The 26,975-nt window shown below is 42.9% G+C and overlaps 1 protein-coding gene across 1 annotated transcript; it reads left to right on the top strand.

Annotated features, from left to right (window-relative positions):
* LOC124255532 (bromodomain-containing protein 8-like) lies at positions 1-26,669 on the top strand. The gene is made up of 17 exons (XM_046689468.1): positions 1-135; positions 589-1,484; positions 8,838-8,918; positions 9,438-9,511; positions 10,242-10,363; positions 16,879-17,043; positions 18,247-18,484; positions 19,756-19,932; positions 20,231-20,466; positions 20,842-21,001; positions 21,697-21,749; positions 22,181-22,329; positions 22,495-22,575; positions 23,275-23,343; positions 24,041-24,218; positions 25,863-25,946; positions 26,528-26,669. Exons 1-17 carry the CDS (start codon positions 1-3, stop codon positions 26,618-26,620), a joined length of 2,991 nt encoding a protein of 996 aa, XP_046545424.1. The 3' UTR covers positions 26,621-26,669.
* The last annotated feature ends 306 nt before the right edge of the window (positions 26,670-26,975 follow it).

Raw genomic sequence — 26,975 nt, forward strand, 5'->3', positions numbered from 1 at the left:
ATGGCAGACATTGAGTATTTGAAGGAGCTAGAACACCCCCAAAACATGAAAATTATCATTTCCAAATTGCCTTACAAGATGCGGGACAGATGGCGTAGTCTTGTGTTCACTATTCAGGTGAAAAAGGACAAAAAAGTAACTTTCCAAGATTTAGTTACCTTTGTTGAAGAACAGGCACAGATATTGGCCGATCCATTGTAATGCGGTAACATTGAGGATGGGAGACAAGTGCCACCACGAGTTAACAGACAGAGACAAAACAAGATGAAAGGAACCAGAGGCAGTAACTTTGCAACTAACATCGAAACACCAGACAGAACAATTGTTGACAAGATGAAATATAGAGACATCCAAGTGCCTAGCAGACAGTGGATAAATACAGCAGTGTGTTCCTTTTGTGGGGAACAGCATGTTTTGAACTTGTGTAAGAAACTGCGGAATAAGCCATATCCTGAAAAGCTTGACTTTCTCAAATTAAAATCTTTGTGCTTTGGATGTTTATCCCCAGGGCATTTGAGTAAACATTGTACTAACAGACTGAAATGCAATGTGTGTGAACGCATGCATGCAACTGTTTTGCATTCTCAGTTTTATGACAAAGACAGTATTGCATTCAAGGTTAATGCTAAAGACACTAAAACAGATGTGAAGGTTGCTTGTAATAACTGTGTGACATATGGTTGTGGTAGTGGAACAAGTGACTCTTTGCCTATTGTGCCTGTCAGGGTGATTTTGGAGAATAGTGATAGGTGTTATGAAACCTATGCATTCCTTGATTATGGAAGCTCTGCTTCATTTTGTACAGAAAGCCTGATGAGAGATTTAGGTATAGAGGGTAGGAAAACTCAGATTATGTTGCAAACTATGAGTCAGAAAAAGTCAGTTCAGTGCTACACAGTGACAGGGTTGGTAGTGACAGATTTGAAGGGTGACAACTGTGTGAAGTTACCTAAACTATATACTCAGAAGGAGATTCCAGTCACCAGAAATGATGCATTTGATTGGAAAGCTTTGAGTAAGTGGTCTTACTTAGAGGAAGTTACATTGCCACAGATTGATGCTGAAGTACAGTTGTTGATAGGAAGTAATGTTCCCATTGCTCTAGAACCATGGCAGATCATAAACTCTCAGCAAGGTGGACCTTATGCAGTACGGACTCTGTTGGGGTGGATTGTCAGTGGTGAATGTGGCAACATTGATGGGTGTCTGACAAGAGTATCAGTGAACAGAATTGGTGTGATGGAAAATTTAGAGAAACAGTTAGTCAGCCAGTACAACCATGATTTCAGTGAAAGACTTGTAGATGACAAGCCTGAGATGTCTAAGAATGACAAACTCTTTATGGACATTATGAACTCTGCTGAGCTTGTTGATGGACATTATGAAATCCCTTTGCCATTTAAGTCATCATCTGAAACCTTACCCAGCAACAGAACACATGCAGAATACAGGGCAGAGCAGTTAAAGAAGAAGTTTCTCTTGAAGTGAATCATTTCACAAGGACTATACAGCATTCATGACTGATTTGTTGAAGAAAGGCTATGCACAGAAAGTACTGACAGATGACAGTCATCATACAGAGAAGACATGGTATGTACCACATCATGGTATTTATCATCCTCAAAAACCAGGCAAAATTCGTGTGGTTTATGATTGTTCTGCACGCTATCAGGGAACTTCATTACATGACCAGTTGCTAAAGGGGCGGATATGACTAGTTCTTTGCTAGGAGTCCTATTGAGGTTTCGTCAAGAACCAGTTCGTTAATGTCTGATGTTGAGGCAATGTTTTACCAGGTGAAGGTGCCGCCAAGTGATCGCAGTGTCTTAAGCTTTTGTGGTGGGCAGATGGTGACATCACAAGAGATTTAGAGGAATATGAGATGACAGTACATATCTTTGGTGCTGTGTCAAGTCCAAGTTGTGCTAACTATGCTTCCAGATTGACAGGGAAAGATAACTCAGCATATTTTGATAAAGGATTAACTGATAGCATCAGAAGAAACTTTTATGTTGATGATTGCCTAAAGTCTGTGAAAACAGACATAGATGCCATTAACTTTGTAGCAGACATAAGTGATGTTTGTTCAAGAGGAGGTTTTCATCTCACTAAATGGGTGAGTAACAGTCGGTTGGTTCTAGAGACAGTACCTGAACAGGAAAGAGCAGTAAAAATCAAGGATTTAGACTTGGACCAAGACAAGTTACCAATGGAAAGAGCATTAGGACTCGGATGGTGCATTGAATCGGATCAGTTTGTGTTCAAGATCTTGATAAAAGACAAACCAGCAACCAGAAGGGCATTCTTTCCATTACCAGTTCAGTCTATGACCCAATGGGCTTTGTAGCTCCAGTTATCTTACCAGCTAAACAATTATTGCAGGACTTATGCAGGATAAAATGTGGTTGGGATGATGCAATTCCAGACAAGTATCTCTCGTGCTGGAAGAAATGGCTTGTAGAATTGCCACAACTGGAGTACACTTCATTTGACAGATGCATGAAGCCAAATTGGTTTGGAAGGGTTGTTATTTCACAGCTTCACCATTTCTGTGATGCGAGTGAAACTGGGTATGGAGTAGTGACCTATTTGAGACTTGTCAGTGAAACAGGAGACATTCATTGTTCATTTATATTGAGCAAGTCCAGAGTAGCCCCTCTCAAGCAAATAACCATTCCACGGATGGAGTTAACTGCAGCTACAGTGGCAATTCGAGTTGATAATCTGCTCAAAAGAGAACTGGAGATTGCTATTGATGACAGTTTTTATTGGACAGACAGTATGTCTGTAATAAGATACATTGAGAATGTCAACTCAAGATTTCACACTTTTGTAGCAAACAGACTTTCAGTTATCCATGATGGCTCATCTCCACAGCAGTGGCATTATATTGACTCGAAGCTAAACCCAGCTGATGATGCTTCACGGGGACTCTCGGTGAAAGATTTCATGAAGAGTGACCCGATGGAAAAGTGGTCCTGAATTCTTGTGGCATCAGCAAGATGAATGGCCAGTGGTTGTTGTGAACCGTGAGATTCCAGGCAACGATTCAGAAGTGAAATGGAAAACTGTAAATACAGTAAAACTCACAGATGCTAGCGACACAGTTATGACATTGTTTCATCATTTCTCACAGTGGTACAGACTGAAGCGTGCAGTGGCATGGATTTTACACAGTGAGGAGAAACTTGAGGGACAAAGTCAAGGGGAACAATACAGATCTGCAACAGAAGCGTTCAGACATTGAATTAACATTGCAGGACATGGTTGATGCAGAGACTTCAATTGTTCAGTTTGTACAGAGACTTGCATTTGCACATGAAATTCACATCATTGAGAACTCTAAGGCTGGACTTTGTAAGTCAAGTAAGCTATACAAGCTTGATCCCATTGTAGAAGATAACCTGTTGAAGGTTGGTGGTGCTTGACAGAGCATGTATGTCTGAACATACCAAACATCCAGTGATACTGCCTAAAGACAGCAATATTTCAGAGATGATAGTTAGGAATATTCATGAATCTTCAGGGCATGTTGGCAGGAATCATGTATTGTACAAGTTACTCAGTAAGTACTGGATTCTTGGAGCTACCTCTTTAATCAAAGAGTGATACACAGATGTGTTACATGTAGAAGACATCATGCTGGTGTTCTGGAACAGAAGATGGCTGATCTTCCCAGAGATCGTGTTACCCCAAATGATCCTCCATTTACATTTGTAGGGCCGGATTATTTTGGTCCCTTTGAAGTTAAGCGTGGTCGTGTGCCTCGGTCAAAAGGTATGGAGTAATTTTCACCTGTTTGACTACCGCGTGCAGTTCATATCGAGGTTAGCGCTTCAGCTTGATACCAGTTCATGTATCAGCCTTTGAGAAGATTTGTAGCAAGGAGAGGTCAGATTCAGCAAATCAGGTCAGATAATGGTACCAATCTGAAAGGCACAGAGAGGAACTTCGAGGCAATAAAGCATTGGAATCAATCTACCATTAAGAGAAGTATGATACAGAAGAATGTTGAATGGATATTCAATCCCCTACTGGATCACATCATGGCGGAATCTGGGAGCGACAGATCGTAGTGTCGGGAAGATACTTTTTCAGTTCTCAAGGATCAGCCTGTAGGTGATGAGGAATTACACACAGTGCTGTGTGAAGTAGAAGCCATAGTTAACAGTCGGCCAATTTCAAGAGTTTCGGATGATCCAAGTGATTTAGATGCGTTGACACCAAATCACCTGCTATTATTAAAAGGTAAGCCGAACCTACCTCCTGAATATTTTCTGAGAGCGTCGTACCGTCGTCGATGGAGACAAATCAATACCTAGCAGATCTCTTTTGGAAGAGGTGGTCTCGAGTATCTTACGTCGTTACAGATGCGACAAAAAGTGGTCAAAGCTCCGCCGCAATATTCATGTTGGAGATGTAGTTCTCATCGTAGATGAAGCAGCACCTAGAAATTCATGGCTTATGGCAAAAATTGAGAAAGTTTATCCTGATCACAAAGGGTTTGTGCGCAGTGTTGAAGCCAAAACAAAGTCAGGTGTTTTGAACAGACCAATTTCAAAGTTGTGTTTACTGCTTGAAGGTGAATGTTGACAATGTCAGTTTTCAGTTCTACTGCTGAGCTAGTGTGACAATATCAGTTTTCAGTTCTACTGCTGAGCTAGTGTGACAATATCAGTTTTCAGTTCTACTGCTGAGCTAGTGTAGAGAAGTGTACATTTGATAATTTACTTAACCTGTGGATATTTTAGGTTTATTATGCAACCATAATGTGTGTATGAGTGTGTGTATGTGATTGATTCATATTCTCAGAGCTATTTGATGCAGTTATAAAGTTATGTTCAGTTTAAATGTATCAGTTTATGGGAAACTGAATATGTTTCAGATCGTTGGACGCAGAGTATATTAGTATTGTAATTGTTACTTGTAACAATTAAGGGGCCGGAATGTTGCGGTCAAATGCTTGAGCTATATTTAGATTGAGATCATGTGATCTAGGGTAAGTCACATGACTGTAAACAGGGGAGATAACTTGGGAACAGAAGCATGCAAGGGACAGTTTCAGTGTGGAGTTCAGTGTTGCAATACGGTTTTTCAACCGGCAACAGCAGAAGTAACAGAAAACAGTGTACACAGATAAAACACAGAATAAAGTTTGCTGTGTTGGAACCGTGGGAGTTGTTAATATATATGTACAGACATTTGCAGCGGTGACAGGAAGGTTCTTCCCTTCGGAATCACATCGGCCCCTTGGGTATTCACAAGAGTGACCAAGCCTATTGTCTCATACCTACATCGTCAAGGTCTTCGCAGCGCTTTTTACCTAGACGACGGTATACAAGTGGATCCAGATCCACAGCGTCTCAGACTACAGCTGAATTTTATAATCAAGCTACTAACACAATTAGGATGGTTAGTAAATCTACTCAAGTCGGACCTAGAACCAACGCAAGATCTGCAATTTCTAGGTATACGATTTCTAACAGCTCAGAATCGTATTGTAGTCCCGGAGGACAGATGGATCAAGATCCAACAACTTATTCCTCAAGCCCTACTCTCTCTGTTACCACTACGACAGTGGCAGAGCCTATTGGGACTACTCACATCAGCTCAAGACTTGACAGTCAGAGGCAGGCTTCAATTACGTCCGTTACAAGTCCTCATCAATGCTCATCTCGAGGACCCTCTACCATTCAGTCTACCAGATTATGTCAAACCACATCTACTCTGGTGGACCAAGAGATTGAATGTTTGCGCAGGCGTCTCCTTAGTAGAGCCGGAATCGAACACACATCTCTACGTAGACGCGTCACTACAAGGTTGGGGAGCCCACCTTGCTGGCAGGACAGCGTCAGGCCTATGGAGCAATCAAGAGAGCAAATGTCACATAAATCTGCTAGAGATGCAAGCAGTCATAAACGCCATAAGTCACTGGAGCAACATACTACAGAACGCTCAGTTGATGGTTCACACAGACAATTCAACAGTGGCGTTTTATGTGTGAACAAACAAGGTTCAACAAGGTCACAGAACCTACTGACTCGATGTTTCAGACTGTTCGATTTAATCGACAATCTAAACATACACGTCAGAGCTTGCCACATTCCAGGAGCAAAGAATGTATTAGCAGACGCTCTCTCTCGGCCACACCAACCGTCGCCGACAGAATGGATGCTCCACACAGAGATATTCAATCAAATAATCATGGAAATAGGATCTCCACTGATAGACCTATTAAGCCACTCGATTCAACAAGCAACTGACAACATTACGTGTCGCCAGTGCCAGATCCACTAGCATGGGCAGCGGGCGCTAAGCATATCGTGGGAGAGACTCAGCGCGTGCGGCTTTCCGCCTCCAGCGTTGATCCCACAAGTCTTACAGAAAATCAGTCAAGCGCCAGAGCCTCCATCTGATTTTAATCGGGCCCTACTGGCCAGCAAGAACTTGGTTTCCAGATCTCATTCAAGTAATGGGAAAACCAATTCTTCAGCTCCCACAATGCGCCAATCTATTGATACATCCGCACACCAAACAAGTGCACGAAACACCAGAAGCATTCCAACTTCACGTATGGATTGTATCAAGGCATGTCTGAATAAGAGAGGTTATTCTGCCAGAGCGGCTAAAGCGGTCACGCTTGCACTACGTAACTCAACTCGTAACTTGTACGATGACAAATGGCACAATTCTGTCAATTACGCTGCTAAGAAAGGATTTACAGCCAGATATGCTACACATCCTCAAGTGGCAGATTTCTTATGTTATCTACGGCAAACTAAGAATCTAAAAGGCTCAACCTTGTCCACTTATCTTGCAGCCATAAGTTCTGTCATAACTATGCGAACGGGCGTCAAGTTAACAAAAACACCAGAGTTACTCGCTTTGTTACGAGCGTTCCGATTGGAGGATCAGAAACGGAAGTTTCACGCTCCAGCCTGGGATCTAAATATAGTGCTCACTAGTGAGGCTTATGAACCATTGCTATCTACATCGTTTGAATCACTGACCCACAAAACCTTATTCCTGTTAGCACTAGCTACGGCCGCCAGGATGTCAGAGATTCACGCATTGGATTACGAGAGAACACACTTTGATGATATTCATAACATCGCTCATCTGGGACTTCGCTGGGATTTTATAGCGAAAAACCAACTGCCAGGTCAACCAGACAGATTATTCCACGTCCCAGCTCTCTCATCCATACTTGGACCGCATGATACGATGGATCTATCACTATGCCCAGTGAGGGCACTGAAAATATATCTCCAACGATCCAAACAGAGTAGAGGGAAATTCAAGAGATTATTTATCCCTATATCTACAGCTACGCATGAGCGGAAGTCTCACGCGTACTCGATCTCTATCTGGATCAGAACTGTCATACTACGTGCCTACAAGGCTGCAGGACTCGACCCTCCAAGAGCTTCTAATCCTCACGAAATTAGAGCGCTAGCCTCAACTCTCGCTCTACATGGGAATTGCTTGTTGAATACCATAATGGAGGGATGTTTCTGGAGATCCGATATGGTGTTTGCCAACCACTATCTGAGAGACATCACCACCGAGGGCGTCTCAGGTATCCACCATTTAGGTCCCATGGTCCTCGCTCAACAGTTGACAGTTCCACGGAGAAGATAAGTCTATCTTACAGATTTTATACTTATCTGATAACAGTACTAATAGCTACATACTATCTATATATTTTGCTTAAGTTTAATTTATTATCTTAAGCTCAGTACTATGGTTTTATATCATACTATATATAAGCTTACAACTCCTAGGGTTTTGCTACTATATATATGTTCAGCTTAAGTTTCATCAATCCTTAAAGCTCAGTCATATGGTCATATGCATAAATGTATTAGCTAACAAACTCTAAGGAGTTGGTTACTATTATACAGCTTAAGTTATAATTATATCTTAAGCACAGTACTATACTATTATAGCTTAAATATATGCATATCTTAAGCTTAATACTTTGGTTAATTTATAAAAGTATCCACTATAAACTCACAGAAGTTTATATTATCACATTAATAGCTTCAGCTTACATTAATGTTGTATATACTTTTATCATATTCAATAAATTGTAATAACCTTTATATGGCAGCTGATAAGTTAAACAGCAGGAATTCATCAGTTCAGTGCCTTTATGAAGTTCCCATAGGGTTATTACAATCATCACAGTTCAAATCACTAATTATTAAAATCCAAAGTATATATATTCCCACCTCCTTTTCCGTCGGATTCTACAAGCAATAAGCATGAGTCAGGATAAGGAAAAATATGAATTTTTTAGAGTAAAAGTAATATTTTATACTTATCCTGACTCATGAGGTAAGCCCTCCTGTCCTCCCCACTTAACACTTTGGATTTCTTCGGAAACATAAAGTGTCGGGCTCAAAACAAAAGGAGAGAGTGAGGCACATGGGTTCAGGTGGCGCCCTCGTTCCCGCGCTTGTGGAAGGGAGGTAACTCGTGGTGAGTACTAATTAGTGATTTTTTAATTGAAGGGAACTTCAATTGGGAGATACACGTGTTCCACTATGTTCACAAGAAGAAGAAGACAAGCAATAAGCAATAAGCATGAGTCAGGATAAGTATAAAATATCAATTTTACTCTAAAAATTACATTTTTTCTGTTAACTGCTAAATCCATGATCATTAAATAAGAGTATTGTTAACAATTAACCTTGCTTTACATAGAAATGAAAATAGTAATTGTGAAGTCATTGGTAGCAAATTGTAAACCATTGCAACAAACAAACAAACAAACAAACAAACAAACAAAATCGTTCAAGAATAAATATTATATGCATGTTTGCATTTCTCAGAAAACTGAAGAAAGATGTGGAATGCATAAAGTCTGGACAATACGATGATCGGCTGACGGAGATGTGGGAACAGATGCAGGCGTACGTTGATTATGTTCATGTCAGCTATTTCCTGTTCATATTGTATTGTTTGGGACCTGTGAAGATCTGGGTCAGAGTTGATCTTCAGTAACCCATGCTTGTCATAAGAGGCGAGTAACGGGATCGGGTGGTCTGGCTTGCTGACTTGGTTGACACATCCTAATAGTGTAGATTAATGCTCATGCTGTTGATCACTGGATTGTCTGGTCTAGACTCGATTATTTACATACCTCCACCATAGAGCTGGAATATTGCTGAGGACGGCGTAAAACTAAACTCACTCACTCACTCATGTTGTGAGGTGCGTGAGAGGGAAGCATGGGTATCAGGCGATGTAATTGAGATGTTGTTGTCAGTTGGTTGATGTTTCTAATGATGTTGGCAGGTGTGTGACTGGGTGTACATGTCAGCATGGATTTATGTTATTAGGACTGACTGGGATGCGTTGTTATCAAGTTTATTGTTGTTAGCAATGTTATTGATAATGTTGTTATCAGCGTTTTGATGTTGATATTTCAGAGAGAAGGCTGCTGAGGAGGCTGCAAGGGAGGCAGAGAAGAAAGCAATGGAGGATGCCAGGGCTCAGGCTCAAGGTGAGTGTCGGAATATGCAGTTACTCCCTAGGACACATTATGCTGTTACTTCCTAGGACACAATATACTGTTACTCCCTAGGACACAATATGCTGTTACTTCCTAGGACACATTATGCTGTTACTTCCTAGGACACAATATGCTGTTACTCCCTAGGACACAATATGTTGTTGCTCCCTAGGACACAATATGCTGTTACTCCCTAGGACACAATATGCTGTTACTTCCTAGGACACAATATGTTGTTACTCCCTAGGACACAATATGTTGTTGCTCCCTAGGACACAAGATGTTGTTACTCCCTAGGACACTGTTGTTACTCCCTAAGACACAATGTGCTGTTACTCCCTAGGACACTGTGTTGTTACTACCTAGGACACAATATGCTGTTACTCCCTAGGACACTGTGTTGTTACTACCTAGGACACAATATGTTGTTACCCCCTAAGACACAATGTGCTGTTACTCCCTAGGACAAAACAATTCTGGTCTTTTGTTTGAAATTATTTCTAAACATTACAAACACCTGTCGTTTGGCAAGTTGAATCATAACACTGATGGAATGAAATCCTTTGTTTGGTTATGTAATATTGTGCATGGAGTATTGTTTGACAAATTCTTCAACTTGATCTTCCAATGAATCTTCTATTCAGCAATTTAAATTTCTCTAATGTTAACATAGTAGAGTGAGAGCGCATCATCTGATGTCATGTATGTGTGTTATTCACAGCCCAGCAGTGCAAACGCGTGTTGGGTCCCAAACGTCCGTCTGTCACTTCACAGAGCAGTCTGTCAGAACAGGAAGACACGCAGGAATCTTACCCAGAATTCCCCTTGCTTGAGGTTCCGAAGGTAAGAGGTCACAGACCATAATAAATTGAATTTAGGATGTGCTGTAATGGTACATGTATGCCAGAGGAGTCTTTAGAATAGATTGATGATTTTCTCATGTATCTTGAGATGTGACCATGGTAATGGTATTATTTTTCCTTATCCTGACTCATGCTCTTTTGCTTGTCTTCTTCTTCTTGCGAACATAGTGGAACACTTGTATCTCCTTATTTGAAGCTCCCTTCAAAATAAAATCACTAATTGGTACTCACCACGAGTTGCTCCCCTTTGTCTCCCCTGGCGGGAAAAGGTGTCGCCACCCTCTGGCCATGTGCTTCACTCTCTCCTTCTTCGCCCAGTGAGCAGGATGTGAGAGCGCCTTGTGTCTCCTTACACACATATCCTTTGATAATCTCTTAGTTTTTACCTCTCATAGGTTACTATAGAGGTATAGCTAGTATCCTTTACTATTTGTATTGATTAATTATCGTTATTTCTACTGTTTATTCACGTGTATTCGTGATTGTTCAGCTAGCTTTACGTTCATGAAAATCTGTACGATTTGTAGATTACGTTTTTCTGCCTCCGATCCACATGTAATATGCCCTAGTTGTTCTACGCCGTGTGCGTTTAATTCACGTTGCAGTTACTGCATTAATTTATCTCATTCTGCATTTAATAAATATCATCTTTGCGTCTTAAGACGTGCTGCAGATAGATCCGCAAACAAGGGCAAAACATGGCAGAGAGTCCAGATATTCCTTCCAGTCAGCTGCTAGCGATCGACCCTCTCCCGTCTGGTGTTCTGCTAGAGACCCTGCGCGCAGAGGAACGTGGGGCGCAGTCCGTTACCTCGAAGAAACGACCGGCCTCCCCAGACATCCCGTCATTGCAGACTAAGTCTAAGAGGGCCTCATCGTCGTCTCAACGCGCCAGATTGAGGACACCCAGGGCAGCGCCAGACTTCCAAAGGGAAATCTCGACGAAGACAGCAAGAACTTTCTCAGCCGAGATCGTTCCAGCAGCAGAGTTGGGCCTCTCACGATGATCAGCCGATAATCATCCCGACTTCACGGCAGAAGAAGCGACCGGTGTCAGCGACTGTGACTTCTGCAGAGATCTCCATGCAGCCTGATGCCTCTACACCGGCGTCAGGCGTCATTGATGTGAACCCCATCGCAGAAAAGGCGCCCGGCGACTTCGTCACTGATCATCCCAGAAGACATGATACGGCAGATTATGAACATCATGGAGGACCACTACAAACTGCGCGCAAGCAGTCCGAGCCTTCAGCGAAGGCTCCAGCGTGAACAGCACCCCAGAGGCACCCCGTCAACGTAGCAGCCAAGGCGATGTCACCTTCGGCGAAGTCCATAACACCTTGACGAAGGACCTAGATGTACAGCCTTCGAAAGGCCTTCGCTGGCGGGGAGAGATCATCACCATCTTCGATTTCATCTCTAGATATGGACTCAGACCATCAGACATCACGGAAGCCTTCGCGAAGGTCATATCATCGATCCCCGGACCGGACGCAAATGAAGCTTCGGCGAAGGCATTCGGCGACATATGATTCCAGATCTTCATCGTCTAGAAGAACATCGAGGGACTGCCGAAGAGCTTCGCCGAAGCTATCAACATTCACCTCACAAGTCTCCGAGAAGATCATCCCATAGGCGATCTCCACTCCGTTCATCACCAGGTCGATCACCCATCAGATCTCCACATAGAGCGCACAAGTCAACTAGATCGCCACAAACCTCATCAGATATACAGACAGCTACACGCAGTCCCGAAGAGCATCTACAATTTATTAATGATGATGGTTTTGAGGATGATGGAGGAATCATATTTTCTGATGCAGAGATACGGTATTGGATGGTCAATAACCTAGATCTCACATCACCATCTAAAAGTGGCAATACAGCTCAGGCGTGTTTGATGAAGGAAGATGATCCAGATGCAATCACTCTACCCCGATCGACCCGATTGCGGCAGTGCCACAGAATCTAGATGCAGCTTTCCAGAAAGCTACGAAAAAGTTCAGATACCACATCTGCCCAACTTTCAAGCCAAGAAGTTCTCCACGCATAACATGGACTCCTTCTACAAGGCCCAGGACATCGATGAGAACTATAAGATCATCAGCGATGTAAAGAACAAGATTTACAAGATGGATGATCGCAAGTTGGCTCATATAGAAACCATGGCCGAGGCGTATGTTCTTTGGGTTAAATAGATCTAGGGGCGATCAATGAGACTCTTATTACTAGATTCGGGATTCCACGACGGAAGATGATAGAATGATTTATTCTGCCTTACTTATGCAAAAGAAAGATCAGCAGTTTTAACGGATCATCTTACATCTGTTTCAGCAGCACTGACCTTAGCTCGTCGTCAAGGCCTCCTCGCCTCCTGTAATTGGGGAGAACTTTACAGCCCCACTTTATACAGCCCGTGGTCGACAACATCCATCTTTGGCGGAGAAATCGACAAGGATCGCCAAGGAAGTCTCTAAGGATTCCAGGGAAGTCCTTATGATTAGATCGATGGACACACTAGCCAGCGTCATTAGTCAGACTTCACAAAGATACTCAGGCAGATCTAAGTTCACGGGCCTACAAAGAGCAAGAGACAGGAAGATAGCCAGCTCTAGAGGTAAAGATTCTTTTAAATCAAGCCCATATGGCAACTATAGAGGAGGATCAGGAAGAGGCAGGACACCCAGAGGTTCCCGCAATTATAGGCGCTGAAACACAGGTTCGAACGACTGGAGTCTTCCACCCCAGCCGTTCCAGTACAACCAGCTCAAGTGGGTGGACGCCTCCAACTACACTGGGAAAACTGGGGGATACTGCAAGACCCTTCGTCTCCAACATTATTCAACACGGATTTTAGATCCCTCTACAGGCCAAGCCTCCGCTGACAATCAAACCCCCAAGTTCGATTTACAAAGCGCAACAACTACCAAAGATAAAGAGGCTGTTTCATCACTCCTATCCAAACAGGCCATAGAAGTAATAGATCAAGCAAACGTCGAACCAGGTTTCTACTCCCCAGTTTTCCTGGTTCCCAAGAAAAACTCCACGGAGAAATACAGACTCATCTACAACATGAGCTTTTCAACAAGAACTATCTCATAAACCACCGAAGTTTAAGCATGATACATTTACCTCAGTTACGCCAGATGATTAGTCCTATGGACTACATGGGCAGCATAGATCTACAGGATGCCTACTTGCACATCCCCATTCATCCCGATTCCAGAAATACCTACGATTTACTCTAGAAGGGCTACATTACCAGTGGAAAGTACTCCCATTCGAATATCATCAGCCCCTGGCTATTCCACGAGGATAACGAAACCGATTATCAAATTTCTACATCGTCAAGGGCTACGCGAGTGCGTTTTACCTCGACGACGGGATACAAGTAGATCAAGATCCACTGCGTCTCAAACTACAGTTAAATTACATCATAAAGCTACTAACACAACTAGGTTGGTTAGTAAACTTCACGCCAAGTCGGACCTAGTACCATCGCAAGACCTACAGTTCCTAGGTATTCGATTCATCACAAATCGCAAACCGTATTATGGTACCAGAAGACCGTTGGCTCAAGATACAACAGACCATTCCACCAGCTCTACTCTCTCCGTTACCACTGCGACAATGGCAGAGCCTACTAGGTCTTCTCACATCAGCCCAAGACATGACTGTCACAGGCAGATTACGATTACGTCCCTACAGGTCCTCATCAGCACATCTCAACGATGTACAACCATTCAGTCTACCGAAACATCTCAGACCACATCTACTATGGTGGACCAAGAAATCGAATGTCTGCGAAGGGATTTGTTTAGCAGAGCAGGAATACAAAACCCATCTGTATGTAGACGCCAGCGTCACTCCAAGGTTGGGGAGCTCATCTCACCAACCACATCGATATCAGGGTTATGGAATCAGCAAGAATGCAAACTCCATATAAACAGTCTAGAAATGAAAGCTGTAATCAGCGCCATTCTACATTGGAGCACATTTCTACAAAATGCGGCCTAATGATCCATACAGACAATTCGACAGTGGCGTTCTACATAAACAAGCAAGGCTCAACGAGATCGATGAACCTTTTGAACCTAAGCTTTCAACTGTTCGATTTAATACAAGATCTAAATCTACATGTCAGAGCAGTGCACATTCCCGGAGCCAGAAATATACTAGCAGACGGCTCTCTCGGGCCTCATCTACCATCACCGACAGAGTGGATGATCAACAGGAAAATTTTGCACAGATAATCAAGCAATTAGGAGCGCTAATAGACCTATTCGCCACGCGATTCAACAATCAGCTACCGACATTACGTGTCACCAGTCCCAGACCCCAAGCTTGGGCAGCGGACGCTCTAAGTCTATCATGGGAAGGCCTCAATGCGTGCAGCGCTTCCGCCGCCAGCAATAATACCCCAAGTATTACAGAAAATCAGACAAACACAGAGCCTACAACTCACTTTGGTCGCCCCTACTGGCCGGCCAGAACGTGGTTTCCCATACTAATTCAAGAAATCGGTCAACCAACACTGGAGCTACCCAAGCGCGCAAACCTGTTAATTCATCCTCACACCAAACAAGTGCACGGAAACCCAGCAATGTTCCAACTACACGTATATGGACTGTATACAAATGTGTTTAAACAAGAGAGGATATTCTGCCAGGGCGGCAAAAGCAGTCACGCTTGCCTTATACGTTACTCAACTCGTGGCACTTGTACGGCGACAAGTGGCACAGTTTCAAAAATTATGCAACAAAGAAAGGGTTTACAGCAAGAGAGGCTTCACAACCTCAAGTGGCAGACTATTTGTGTTACCTACGCCAAAACAAACATTTAAAAGGTTCAACGATATCAACATATCTTGCCGCTTAGCTCTGTAATCACCATGAGAACGGTGTCAAGTTGACAAGATCTCCAGAGTTACTGGCCTTACTACGAGCTTTCGATTGGAGGACCAAAAGCGGAAGTTCCACGCCCCAGCTTGGGATCTGAATGTAGTGTTACAACACCTCACGAGTGAGGTCTATGAACCTTTGGAATCGACAAACTTTGAATTTCTCTCACAGAAAACATTGTTTCTGCTATCGCTAGCCACAGCAGCAAGAATGTCTGAAATTCACGCTCTGGATTACGAGAGGATACAGTTTGATGACAATCATAACACAGCGCACCTCGGATTAAGATGGGATTTCATTGCAAAAAATCAACTGCCAGGTCAACCAGACAGATTATTCCACATCCCGGCGCTATCCTCTATTCTCGGATCACAAGATACACAAGACCTATCACTGTGTCCGGTAAGAGCTAAAAGTTTATTTACTGACGATCCAAAACAAGGAGAAGATTTCTCAAACGTTTATTCATCCCCTTATCGCCTACTTAATCAAACAGAAGTGTCACGGACCACAATATCTATTTGGATAAGGACTGTCATTCTCCGTGCCTACAAGGCAGCAGGCTTGGACCCACCAACAGCATCAAATCCACATGAGATCAGGGCACTGGCCTCTACCCTCGCCCTACACGGTAACTGTTCCTTGAACACGATTATGGAAGGATGCTATTGGAAATCTAACATGGTATTTGCTAATCACTACCTAAGAGACATCACTACAGAAGATGTCTCTGGCATTCACCATTTCGGACCACTGGTCCTCGCTCAGCAACTGACAGTCCCTCGTAGGCGTTAAAATATTATCCTCACAAGATTAATATGTACTTTATACATACTCATCTAGCTTTTAACTCTACGGAGTTTTAGGGCTATGTATATATGTTCAGCTTAAGTATTCAACCTTAAGCATATACTTGGATATAGTCATTTCAGTGCCTCTATCAGAGTCACCTATATATATATATATATAATTTATATGTATTGTTCAATATATTCATAATGTAATTCCCTTAATGGCTTTATATAACCTATGGTTTTCTTTATACAGGAAACATCCTAAATCTAAGCCTTCATGAAGTTCCGTGAGGGATATTACAGTATATCTATACAAAATCACTAATTATAAATCCAAAGTATTCTGTTACCCACCTCCGTTCCGTAGGATGCTACAAGCAAAAGAGCATGAGTCAGGATAAGGAAAAATATGTAATTTTTAGAGTAAAATTGATATTTTATACTTATCCTGACTCATGAGGTTAGCCCTCCCATCCTCCCCACATAACACTTTGGATTTCCCTGTAAATTCAAGTGTTGGGCTCGCTAAATCAGGAGAGAGTGGAGCACATGGCCAGAGGGTGGCGACACCTTTCCCGCCAGGGGAGACAAAGGGGAGCAACTCGTGGTGAGTACCAATTAGTGATTTTATTTTGAAGGGAGCTTCAAATAAGGAGATACAAGTGTTCCACTATGTTCTCAAGAAGAAGAAGACAAGCAAAAGAGCATGAGTCAGGATAAGTATAAAATATCAATTTTACTCTAAAAATTACATGTTGATGTGTTGATTCTATGGTTAATTGTTCGGTGATGTATTTCAGATTGGTGATGATGACACACCACTGCATCTGTCCACAACACCATTAGGGGTGTCGGCACAACAGCCTGAACCTCGCACCAAGGCTGTTCCACCTACGTCCCCACTTCTGTCATCTCTACTGCAGAGTAAACTGAAGTCTGCCAACAGCTTGCAACAGCTGAAAAACGTGAGATGTCACATTTGTCATTCTGCATCCTTCTCTCATCAAACTTTGGGTGGTGGGGTAGCCAAGTGGTTAAAGCATTCGCTTGTCACGCCAACAACCCCTGGTTCGATTCCCAACGTGGGTAGAATGTGTGAGGCCTATTTCTGATGTCCCACCTCCATGATATTGCTGGAATATTGCTAAAAGCGGCGTAAAATCGCTCTTTCTTTCTCTTTCTTTCTCCAGATACCTGAATGTCATTGGTTCATTCGCTGGCTTCGTCAGACCAACTGATGCTCAAAAGATTGTAACTGTTGTTTGTTACGTGTTATGTGTATCACTCGTAAATGCCATTCAAAGGCTTGAACCCGCACATTGTGTGAGCTTTTTGCAAGGGAGATATATTTCAGTTCTCTATGGCCCACTCTTTGTGATGTTACGTGTGATTATATTTTACAAGCTGAATTGGCTTGGCATAAAAAGATGGGATACATGTTTTATTAACACTGGAGTCTACACTCACTACATGCTCGCTCACTCACACACCCACTCCTTCTCTCCCTCACTCCAGCTCTCACTTGCTCACTCCACCTCTCACTACCCACCACTCACTCACACCAGCTCTCTCTCACTCACTCCACCTCACCTCACCTCACTCACCCCAGCTGTCTCTCACTCACTCACTCACTTCCTCCAGCTCTCACTCATTCCAACTCTCACTCACTCACTCCAGCTCTCACTCCCTCACCTCTCACTCACTTTTTCCAGCTCTCACTCACTTTTTCCAGCTCTCTCACTCACTCACTCCAGCTCTCACTCACTCACTCCAGCTCTTTCACTCTCACTCACTCCAGCTCTCTCACTCCAGCTCTCTCTCACTCCAGTTCTCTCACTCACAGTTTCCAGCTCTCTCACTCACTCACTCCAGCTCTTACTCACTCCAGCTCTCTCTCACTCACTCCAGCTCTCTCACTCCAGCTCTATCTCACTCATTTTTTCCAGCTCTCTCACTCCAGCTCTCTCTGACTCACTCCAGCTCACTCACTCCAGCTCACTCACTCACCCCTCACTCACTTTTTCCAGCTCTCTCCCACTCACTCACTCACTCCAGCTCTCACACTCTCTCTCTCACTCACTTACTCACTCCAGCTCTCTCTCACACACTCACTCACCCCAACACTCACGCACCCACCCACTCACCCACCCACTCACTCACTGTTCCAGGAAGCCGAGCAGGCCGAGGCTCTCACCCAGGCCCAGCAGGTACAGCAGCTGGCTCTACAACTGCAGCAGTCAGCAGAATCAGCTGTGAGCCAGGCTAGGGAGGCAGCTGTCAATCAAGCCAGAGAACAACAGCAGCTTCAACAGCAACAGCAACTGCAGCAGCAGCAAATGAAAATCGCAGCCAGTGCTGTGCAGAGTGTACCCCTCACAGAGTCCCTTCCAACGTCCCCATCATGTGGTAAGTCAACGACTCTTCTACTTTCTGTTAATCCATGGCTGGGATTACAGGATTACCTTAATTGGTGGGATTGTGTTCTGTAATGGTACTGGCTAATGCCCTAGCTTGAAAAGATTTTAACTGGCATTGAATCCTAAAAAAAGAGAGCATATCTGAAAACATGTCAAGTTTTTGAATCAGCATTACATGGAACAGACATATTGGTTACTCAAAACTATGTGTTTACCCTTTGTCCGGTTGACACATGTCATTGTATCCCAATTGCGTAGATTGATGCACATGATGTTAATCACTGGATTGTCTGGTCCAGACTTGATTATTTACAGACCTCCATGATATAAACACCAAACAAATGTTGTAACATCATCTCTTTTATAACTTCCTTTACATGTACATCAGGGTCGGAAATCACTTTAAAACAGCTAGTATACTGTGGTACAGTGGCACGTGTAAAATCACTTGCCCTGATACATTTTCCACTATTGGCCGACTTTCTTTTTCATTTCTTAAATAAACAACATAATTAACATTGGTAAATCAACTGGACACCGGTACAGCGTGATATACAAATTTGCTTGCCCGACAGAAAAAAGCACTGGACTGGGACATCGGGCAAGGGGTTATTTCCACCCATGTACATGTATGCACAGTCTGCCCTTTAAGCAGCACCAAAAGCCTAAAGAACGACTAGCTTAAACCACAGTACAGGAAGTTAAACACACCAACACAAGTTCTGCACCAAATGTAAAATAATATGTGTGGTCATATTCATCATAAGTTATCGTGTTACAAACAACAGTACTTAGTATTGAAAAACATGATCAGTTTTATTTATTGGATGGATGTACATTGAAAAACCTAAAAATTTTGCACAAAATCATTCCATCAGAGCTGCCTGATGTCTCATCCGCATTATACCCGTGGAGGGTCCGGTTAGAATAATGATCTTCAGTAACCCATGCTTGTCGTGATGAGGCGATTAATGGGATCGGGTGATCATGCTCGTTGACTTGGTTGACACATGTCATCGGTTCCCAATTGTGCAGATCGATGCTCATGCTGTTGATCACTGGATTGTCTGGTCCAGACTCGATTATTTACAGACCGCCATAGAGCTGGAATATTGCTGAGTACGAATAAAACTAAACTCACTCACTCATCCGGCATTGAAGACTGTCTGTGATAACTGCTGGTTATGGATTCTGATTTAGTTTAATAGAACCTCTATTACTTGTATGCTTGTTAAATACACCCCTTCACTCAATCTTCAGCTGCCCCACTCTGTCGGCTGTTGTTCACAAGGGCACAGCCGAAGCCAGTCTCTGAGACCACCTCGTCCTCCATCACCACTGTCACCAGCACACCTGTCGTCACCGTGACCGAAGTACCTTCCCCTCTCGATATCCTGGAAGCTGGCGAACCCAAGTCCACAGATCCACTAGATCAAGGTAGGTAGTGTCACCATATTGCTCCTAAGAGAGACCTCATCTCTATCTAGAGCCTGAATCTTTCCAAGGACAAGGTTTCTGGTAAGGGTTTCAAAGAATTCGAATATGAACGGAATAATAGAATAGCCAGACTTAAGCCAGCCTCTCATGTGGGTAAAATGTGAAAATAAACTGAAATTAGAAAGGGACTGACCATTTATGATTTTGGATAGGTGGGAAATTGATTCAGATTTCTGCTCCTGAACGTGTCTTTCTAAACATTGCTTTGATTATGTGGTGGTTGATGTTGTTTCTCTAGACTCAGCTGATGAGAGTGTCAATGTGGATGTGACGGCAGTCGAGGTCAGTTCCAATGATGGCGATCCACAAGAAGGGTCAGCTGACCAGTCATGTGACCCATCTTGCGATGGTGGGGATGGCAAGGATGATGTTGCAGAGGATGAAGGGACAGCTGATGAGTTGACACAGGCAGAACTGACTCCGCTAACCCGACCGGAACATAAGGGCGGTGGGAAGCAGGTGACTGCTAGTCAGGTGAGTGACACGGACGAGATGACCGCTGCTCTGGCAAGTCCAGTTGGTCAGGCGGGGCGGTGGGGTAGCCTAATGGTTAAAGTGTTGGCTCGTCATGCCGATGACCCGGGTTCGAATCCCCACATGGGCACAATGTGTGAAGCCCATTTCTGGTGTCCCCGCCGTGATGTAGCTGGAATATTGCTAAAAGCGGCATAAAAACCAAATTCAGTCAGTCAGTCAGTTAGTCAGGCAGGAATGATATCACTATTATCAGATGAGGGACATAACAGAGTGGTAATGAGATGAACTCTGGTTATGTGTGTGACTAGATTGCTTCATTTATGTGTATGTATGTAGACAGTTTTGTTTCAAACATGGACGATTAATTTCCAGCTGCAGGAAGACGATGACTCCAGCGAGGTTGCAGGCAGCAGTTTTGTGTGTGTGGATGAGGAAGTATCCATCAAGGAAGACCCAGCATCACCAGCCAGCTCCGTGTCCTCCAAGGTCAGCGAGAGCGGTGGCAAGTCCTTCAAGCCGCGCCGGAGGAAAGGTGAGACATGGTCCATATGTATGCCTCTCCTTCATCCACACCAGCATGTATCATCTCCTTGTTAGGTGGGCGGTGGGGTAGCCTAGTGGTTAAACGTTCGCTCGTCACGCCAACTGTGTGAAGCTCATTAATGGTGTCCCTCACCGTGATATTGCTGGAATATTGCTAAAAGGGGCGTTAAACCATACTCACTCTCAAATCCTAGGTGTCATGTTTCTAGGATTGTCATCACAGTCTGTAACCACGGTCTGTAACTGTACTTCGTCATATGAGCGAAATATTCTCAAGCACGACGTTAAACCCATTTTCACCTCACCTCACCTGTAACTGTACTGGGGCGGTGGGGTAGCCTAGTGGTTCAAGCGTTGGCTCGTCACGCCGAAGGCCCGGGTTCGATTCCCAACATGGGCACAATGTTTTAAGCCCATTTCTGGTGTCCCCCACCGTGATATTGCTGGAATATTGCTAAAAGCGGCGTAAAACTAAACGCAGTCAGTCAGTGTAACTGTACTCGTGTTGGGTTTAGCCACAGTGGTCACGTTTTTCTCCCACGTTTGGATGAGATTTTGGATACAACTGAAATACTCTTTGAAGCTGTGTTTAGCCAAATTTACTAACACAAGAGAGATCCACCATTGTTATATCTGCCCCATCCAAAACTGCCTTACTGATATCTGCATGTGTTATTTTGTCAGGACGCGGAGGTCGAGGGGGTCAACGAGGGAGGCCTTCACGCCGATCTGTGCAGGTTTGTAAACATTTCACACCTGGAACTTTGTTTCCTTATCCCTCTCACATCTAGAACCTGATATCATAAATATCTTGCATCTAGAACCTGATATCATAAATATCTCATGTCTAGAACCTGATGTCATATATATCTCACATCTAGAATCTGATATATGCTAACACAAATATTTTGGATCTAGAAGCTGATAACATAAACATCTCATGTCTAGAACTTCATAGCATAAATATTTCACATTTAAGCATGATAAAAAAGGATCTTACATCAGGAATGTAATAATGTATAGGCATCTAAAATGATAATGCTCTCATAAGAATGGGATAATTCTTACATGTCACATAGAGAATATGATAATGCCAAGTAATAGTTTCATCAAGGTTAACTCTGTCACCATCGTGTAGAAACTGCATGACGTGGTGTGTTTTCTACAGGATGATGACAAGAAGGACGATGCCAGCTCAAAACACAGTGATGTTGATCTGTCTGATGAAGAGATGCGAGAGAGTGATGATCCTGCACCTACCTGTGGCTCCATCTTCTCAGAATCCATTCCAAACAGTCCTGCCTCCTTGTCCATGTGGTATGTATATATCAGTCACAGATACACATTGGTGATATTTTAAATGATAATTCATATTCAAATTAGTTTTTTCTGATTATGTCTTCATCTGTGAGGTGTTTCATTTCCTAAGGTGTATATGAAACACGTACAAAGTTATTCATAATGCATTTCTCCTGTTTCAAGTAGTGACACAGAGGATGAGAAGGCCTTCAAGACGTGGAAGAAATCAATCATGCTGGTGTGGCGATCAGCGGCCAACCACAAGTAAGTGAACTGTTGGTTGAGAAAATAAGTTGGCTGTGGTATGAGAGAGTAAGTGGGTCATGTTTTGTGGGGAAAACAAGCCATCTGTTGATTATAGAGAACATGTCAACTGTCATTTGAGAGAACGAGTGTGAGAGAAAAAGTCAGCTGTGGTTTAAGGTGAGGTGAGGTGAAATTGGGTTTTACGTCGTGCTTGAGAATATTTCGCTCATATGACGACGTGCATGCATGTGTATGTGCGGATGCTTGTACTAGCCCAGACTTAAGCTGGTTTTATAGTGCTAGCCCACTGAGATACCAGGCCGCAGTGAAGCATGAATACCCACTCAGACACATTATACTGACTCCGAGCCGACCAGTCCTTATTGTACCCATTAATGCCGAGCACCAGGCAGGGACCAACAAGTACCATATTTTAACGTCTTTATGGTAGGACGCGGTCAGGGATCGAACCCGCGACCTTCTGCTCTCCGGGCGGACGCTCTATTCACTACACCACGGAGGCGGTCTGTGGTTTAAGGAAACAAGTGTGTGGTTTGAAAGGACAAGTATGACAGCTATAGTATTATGTATTGTTTGAGAGAACAACTTGGTCAAATGTTGTTTGGGAGATCAAGTAAGTCAGTTGGGGCTTGAGAGGAACCTCTAAATGAACTGTTTTACCCTTAAGACTTGAACACTGTGTTATGTCTGTTACAGATATGCCAATGTGTTTCTGCACCCTGTCACCAATGAAATAGCTCCTGGCTACAAGGGAATTGTGCACAGGTGAGTTGGGAAGTTTGGTGAGAGGGAGACAAGTATCAAACCTGTACACAAGTGAACGATGACATGATTTTAGATGTACAGATTTCCAAATAACATCTCTGAACCTGCACTTGAGATTTGAAAAATAATGAGTTGGTATTTGGTGTAGTGTTGGGAATTGGTTAAAATCTCATAATTGATGATTGCTTCATTACAACCGATCAATCATCGAAAATAATTGGTTAGTGTCATTTATGAAATTTGTTAATACAGAAAAAAATAAGGGAAAAAACATGTCGTTCATTGGGGTTTTTGGGGCAAATTTCACATCTTTAAAGGATGACTAGTATGTTAGGAACATAAATTTCTTGGAGTCTTTAAGATAAATTCAATCATGACTTGGAACGAGCTTGTAGTGCTTATGAAATGTAACCAACCAACCTTGTGAAAAATATTGTTAATGCAAACAAGTGTTCCAAGATTGGTTGCGTTCGATTATGAGAAAACATGATTGATTGTTGGTCATCACTAATTTGGTGTTAATGGTTTGGCTTGTGTAACATCCTTTGTTTCAGTCATTTGTTGTTGAGCATTCCCTTTTTAAGGCTTTGGTTGTCGAATGTCCTGCTGTTCTTGTCCTTTGTTGTATGAATGCCCTGCTGTTCAATGCTGTTCGCTTCTGATTGTTTACTTTCATGGTTATCTGGAATCTGTTTAGACCAATGGACCTTGGTACTATCAAGAAGAATATTGAAACAGGAGTGTTACGGACAACGCCAGAGTTCCAGCGAGATATGATGTTGATGTTTACGAACGCTATCATGTACAACAGCACCGATCAGCCTGTTTTCAAGATGGCCACCGAGATGTACAATGATGTCATGCAACACATTGAGGTAACCATGACAACATATTTTAACTTGTCTGAAAGGGTTTTAGTTTTGTGTTAAGACTTAATAATCAATCTTTACATTAATCATTTGTCATTTATTTTTATCGGGTCGATTTTTACAAGTGGATCCACAATGCCCTCTCCATACATACATAACAAAGAGCGATCACACAACAATTTAGAACCAGCTTAAGTCTGGCAGACATGACGTACTGTACGGTAATTAATAGCAAGTATCAGTGAGAACAGATAAAAAGTGACCGCCTCCGTGGTGTAGTGGTTAGAGTGTCCGCCCGGAGAGTGGAAGGTCGCGGGTTCGATCCCCGGCCATGTCATACCAAAAGACGTTAAAATATGGTACTTGTTGGTCCCTGCCAGGTGCTCGGCATTAATGGGTACAACAAGGACTGGTCGGCTCGGAGTCAGTATAATGTGTCTGAGTGGGGTATTCATGCTTCACTGCGGCATGGTATCTCAGTAGGCTAGCACTATAAAACAAGCTTAAGTCTGGGCTAGTACAAGCATCCGCACATACACACGCATGCACGTCTTCATATGAGCGAAATATTCTCAAGCACGACGTAAAACCCAATTTCACCTCACCTCACAGTTAAAAAGTCTTACTTTTTGATAACATCAGCTTCCATGTCCCCAAAAGATCCATTGAATATCAACACATAAATCCATCCTACAAAATGTGAAGCACAAAGTACTGCATTCACATACTGCTGACCTGGCATATTGGGTTTAAGCTACATTCCCTGCCGACAGGGCACATCCCTTCATAACACTCCCAACCTGGGAACTGAACACATTGTGTTCAACTAGCTTGGAAAAGACAAATAGCCAAGCTACAGTTACATAACTCCCCTTTGTTTGTCAGCTTACCCCAGCTTGAACATAGACAATGGAAAATTGTGTGCCTGGTAAACAGAGCCCCAGTGTTAACCACTGACAATCTCCACACATGTAACATAATATATGAATAAAAAGGATGAGTATAATTTTGGGGAAAAATAAATGTAGATAATATTCACTTCATGGAAGATTGTTATATCTATATATCAAAATATCTAAATGTTGGAAATGATATGTTGATTAAATGGTTGGACATAAAGATAATAATTGTTCACAAAAAGCTAAGTCAGCAGAGTAGAACATTTAGCCATTACTTGACTTCCAGTTTGGGGGCGCGGGGGGGTAGTCTAGTGGTTAAAGCATTGGCTCGTCACGCCGAAGACCCGGGTTCGAATCCCCACAGGGGTACAATGAGTGAAGCCCATTTCTGGTGTCCCACGCCGTGATATTGCTGGAATATTGCTAAAAGCGGCATAAAACCAAACTCAGTCAGTCAGTCAGTCCAGTTTGGGTTCAGTAATTAACAGTAGGATCGTAAATAGATCAGGCAATGTGTGATTGGAATTTTTAAACTTATTCCTGTTTATTAAACTTGAATTAATTTATATGGCAAACACATCTCTGAAGATTTACTGTCAGAAACATCTCAATAAAATTTGCTCAAGAATTGGGATCAAATTTGCAAAAGGGCCAGACAGCCATATTTAAGATGCAGTTCAGACCACAAAACTCAACATGTACCCATGTACAGAATGGGTTGAGCTTACAGTGATTGTATGTTGTCTTGCAGCAATATGTCAGCACCCAGTTGATGGTTCAAAGCAATGAGACGAAGATGTTACGGCAGTCCAGACGTGGAGAGCTCCAGGAGAAGGTACGTTACAGATGTTAGTTTGTTACGAACAAGCACCTTCAGCCTACAACTGTCTCTATCAGGCTATCACACCAACCTTCCTCGCCTACTTCACACGGGCAGTGGGGTAACCTAGTGGCTGAAGTGTTAAGCTCATCACGCCAAAGGCCGGGTTTGATTCCCAAATGGGTACAATGTGGGAAGCCCATTACTGGTGTCCCCTGCTGTTATATTGCTGGAATATTGCTAAAAGTGCGAAAAACTGAACTCTCTCACTCACTCGTTTGCCAAGATGTAAATTGGTCATTGTTGAAATTACATTTGAAATTGTAATTGACCTACAACCTGAATATTTATGTATGTAAGACATATGGTTGTATCAATGTCCAGATGTATCATTATGAATGCCCACACAAGTAACAGTGTCTCTTGTGAAAAGTCAAATTTCTTAATATATGTCCAATAGTACATTATTTAATCTTCAGAGAATCAAAACATCTTAGTTGACAAACTTTAACTTTGGGCTCTGTCAAACACTAGTTCAAGAACACCCCATTATCCATACTGTGTATGGTAGTTTATGGTCATGTTATTTCTTCCAGGAAGAGGAGGGAAAGAAAAGAAGAACTTCCTCAGAGCAGCCACCAGAAGGTGGCAAGACCAAGAAGCGCAAAACTCGGGCTGACGACACCTGAGCTTATTGGCAGACATTTTTGCATGTCTGTTGTATAAAATATTTCTGGTTAGCACGGAGTAATCTCCCTTGAACACACTCAAACTAACCTTCACATTGCCTAAACTGTTTTATGCTGCAACAGGCCTTGACTATTGTCAGTGATGTGTGTAAGAAATCTTGATATGCGCTATGTTGCATCATCATTCACTGGGTACGCGTGTGTTGGTGTAGTGAAGAGCTGCCTGTACAGGTATATTGGTGTCCCCTGACCGTTGGTCAGTGTTGCAACATGGTGTGTGTGTGTGTGTGTGCGTATGTAGATGTCCTGTTGTCAGTATCAAGCTTCTGGTAGAGTAAATGGCTGTATGAAAAAT

Source organism: Haliotis rubra, unplaced genomic scaffold, assembly GCF_003918875.1.
Source record: "Haliotis rubra isolate DU_JTF1 unplaced genomic scaffold, ASM391887v1 Scf602, whole genome shotgun sequence".
In the NCBI taxonomy this organism is placed as follows: domain Eukaryota; kingdom Metazoa; phylum Mollusca; class Gastropoda; order Lepetellida; family Haliotidae; genus Haliotis; species Haliotis rubra.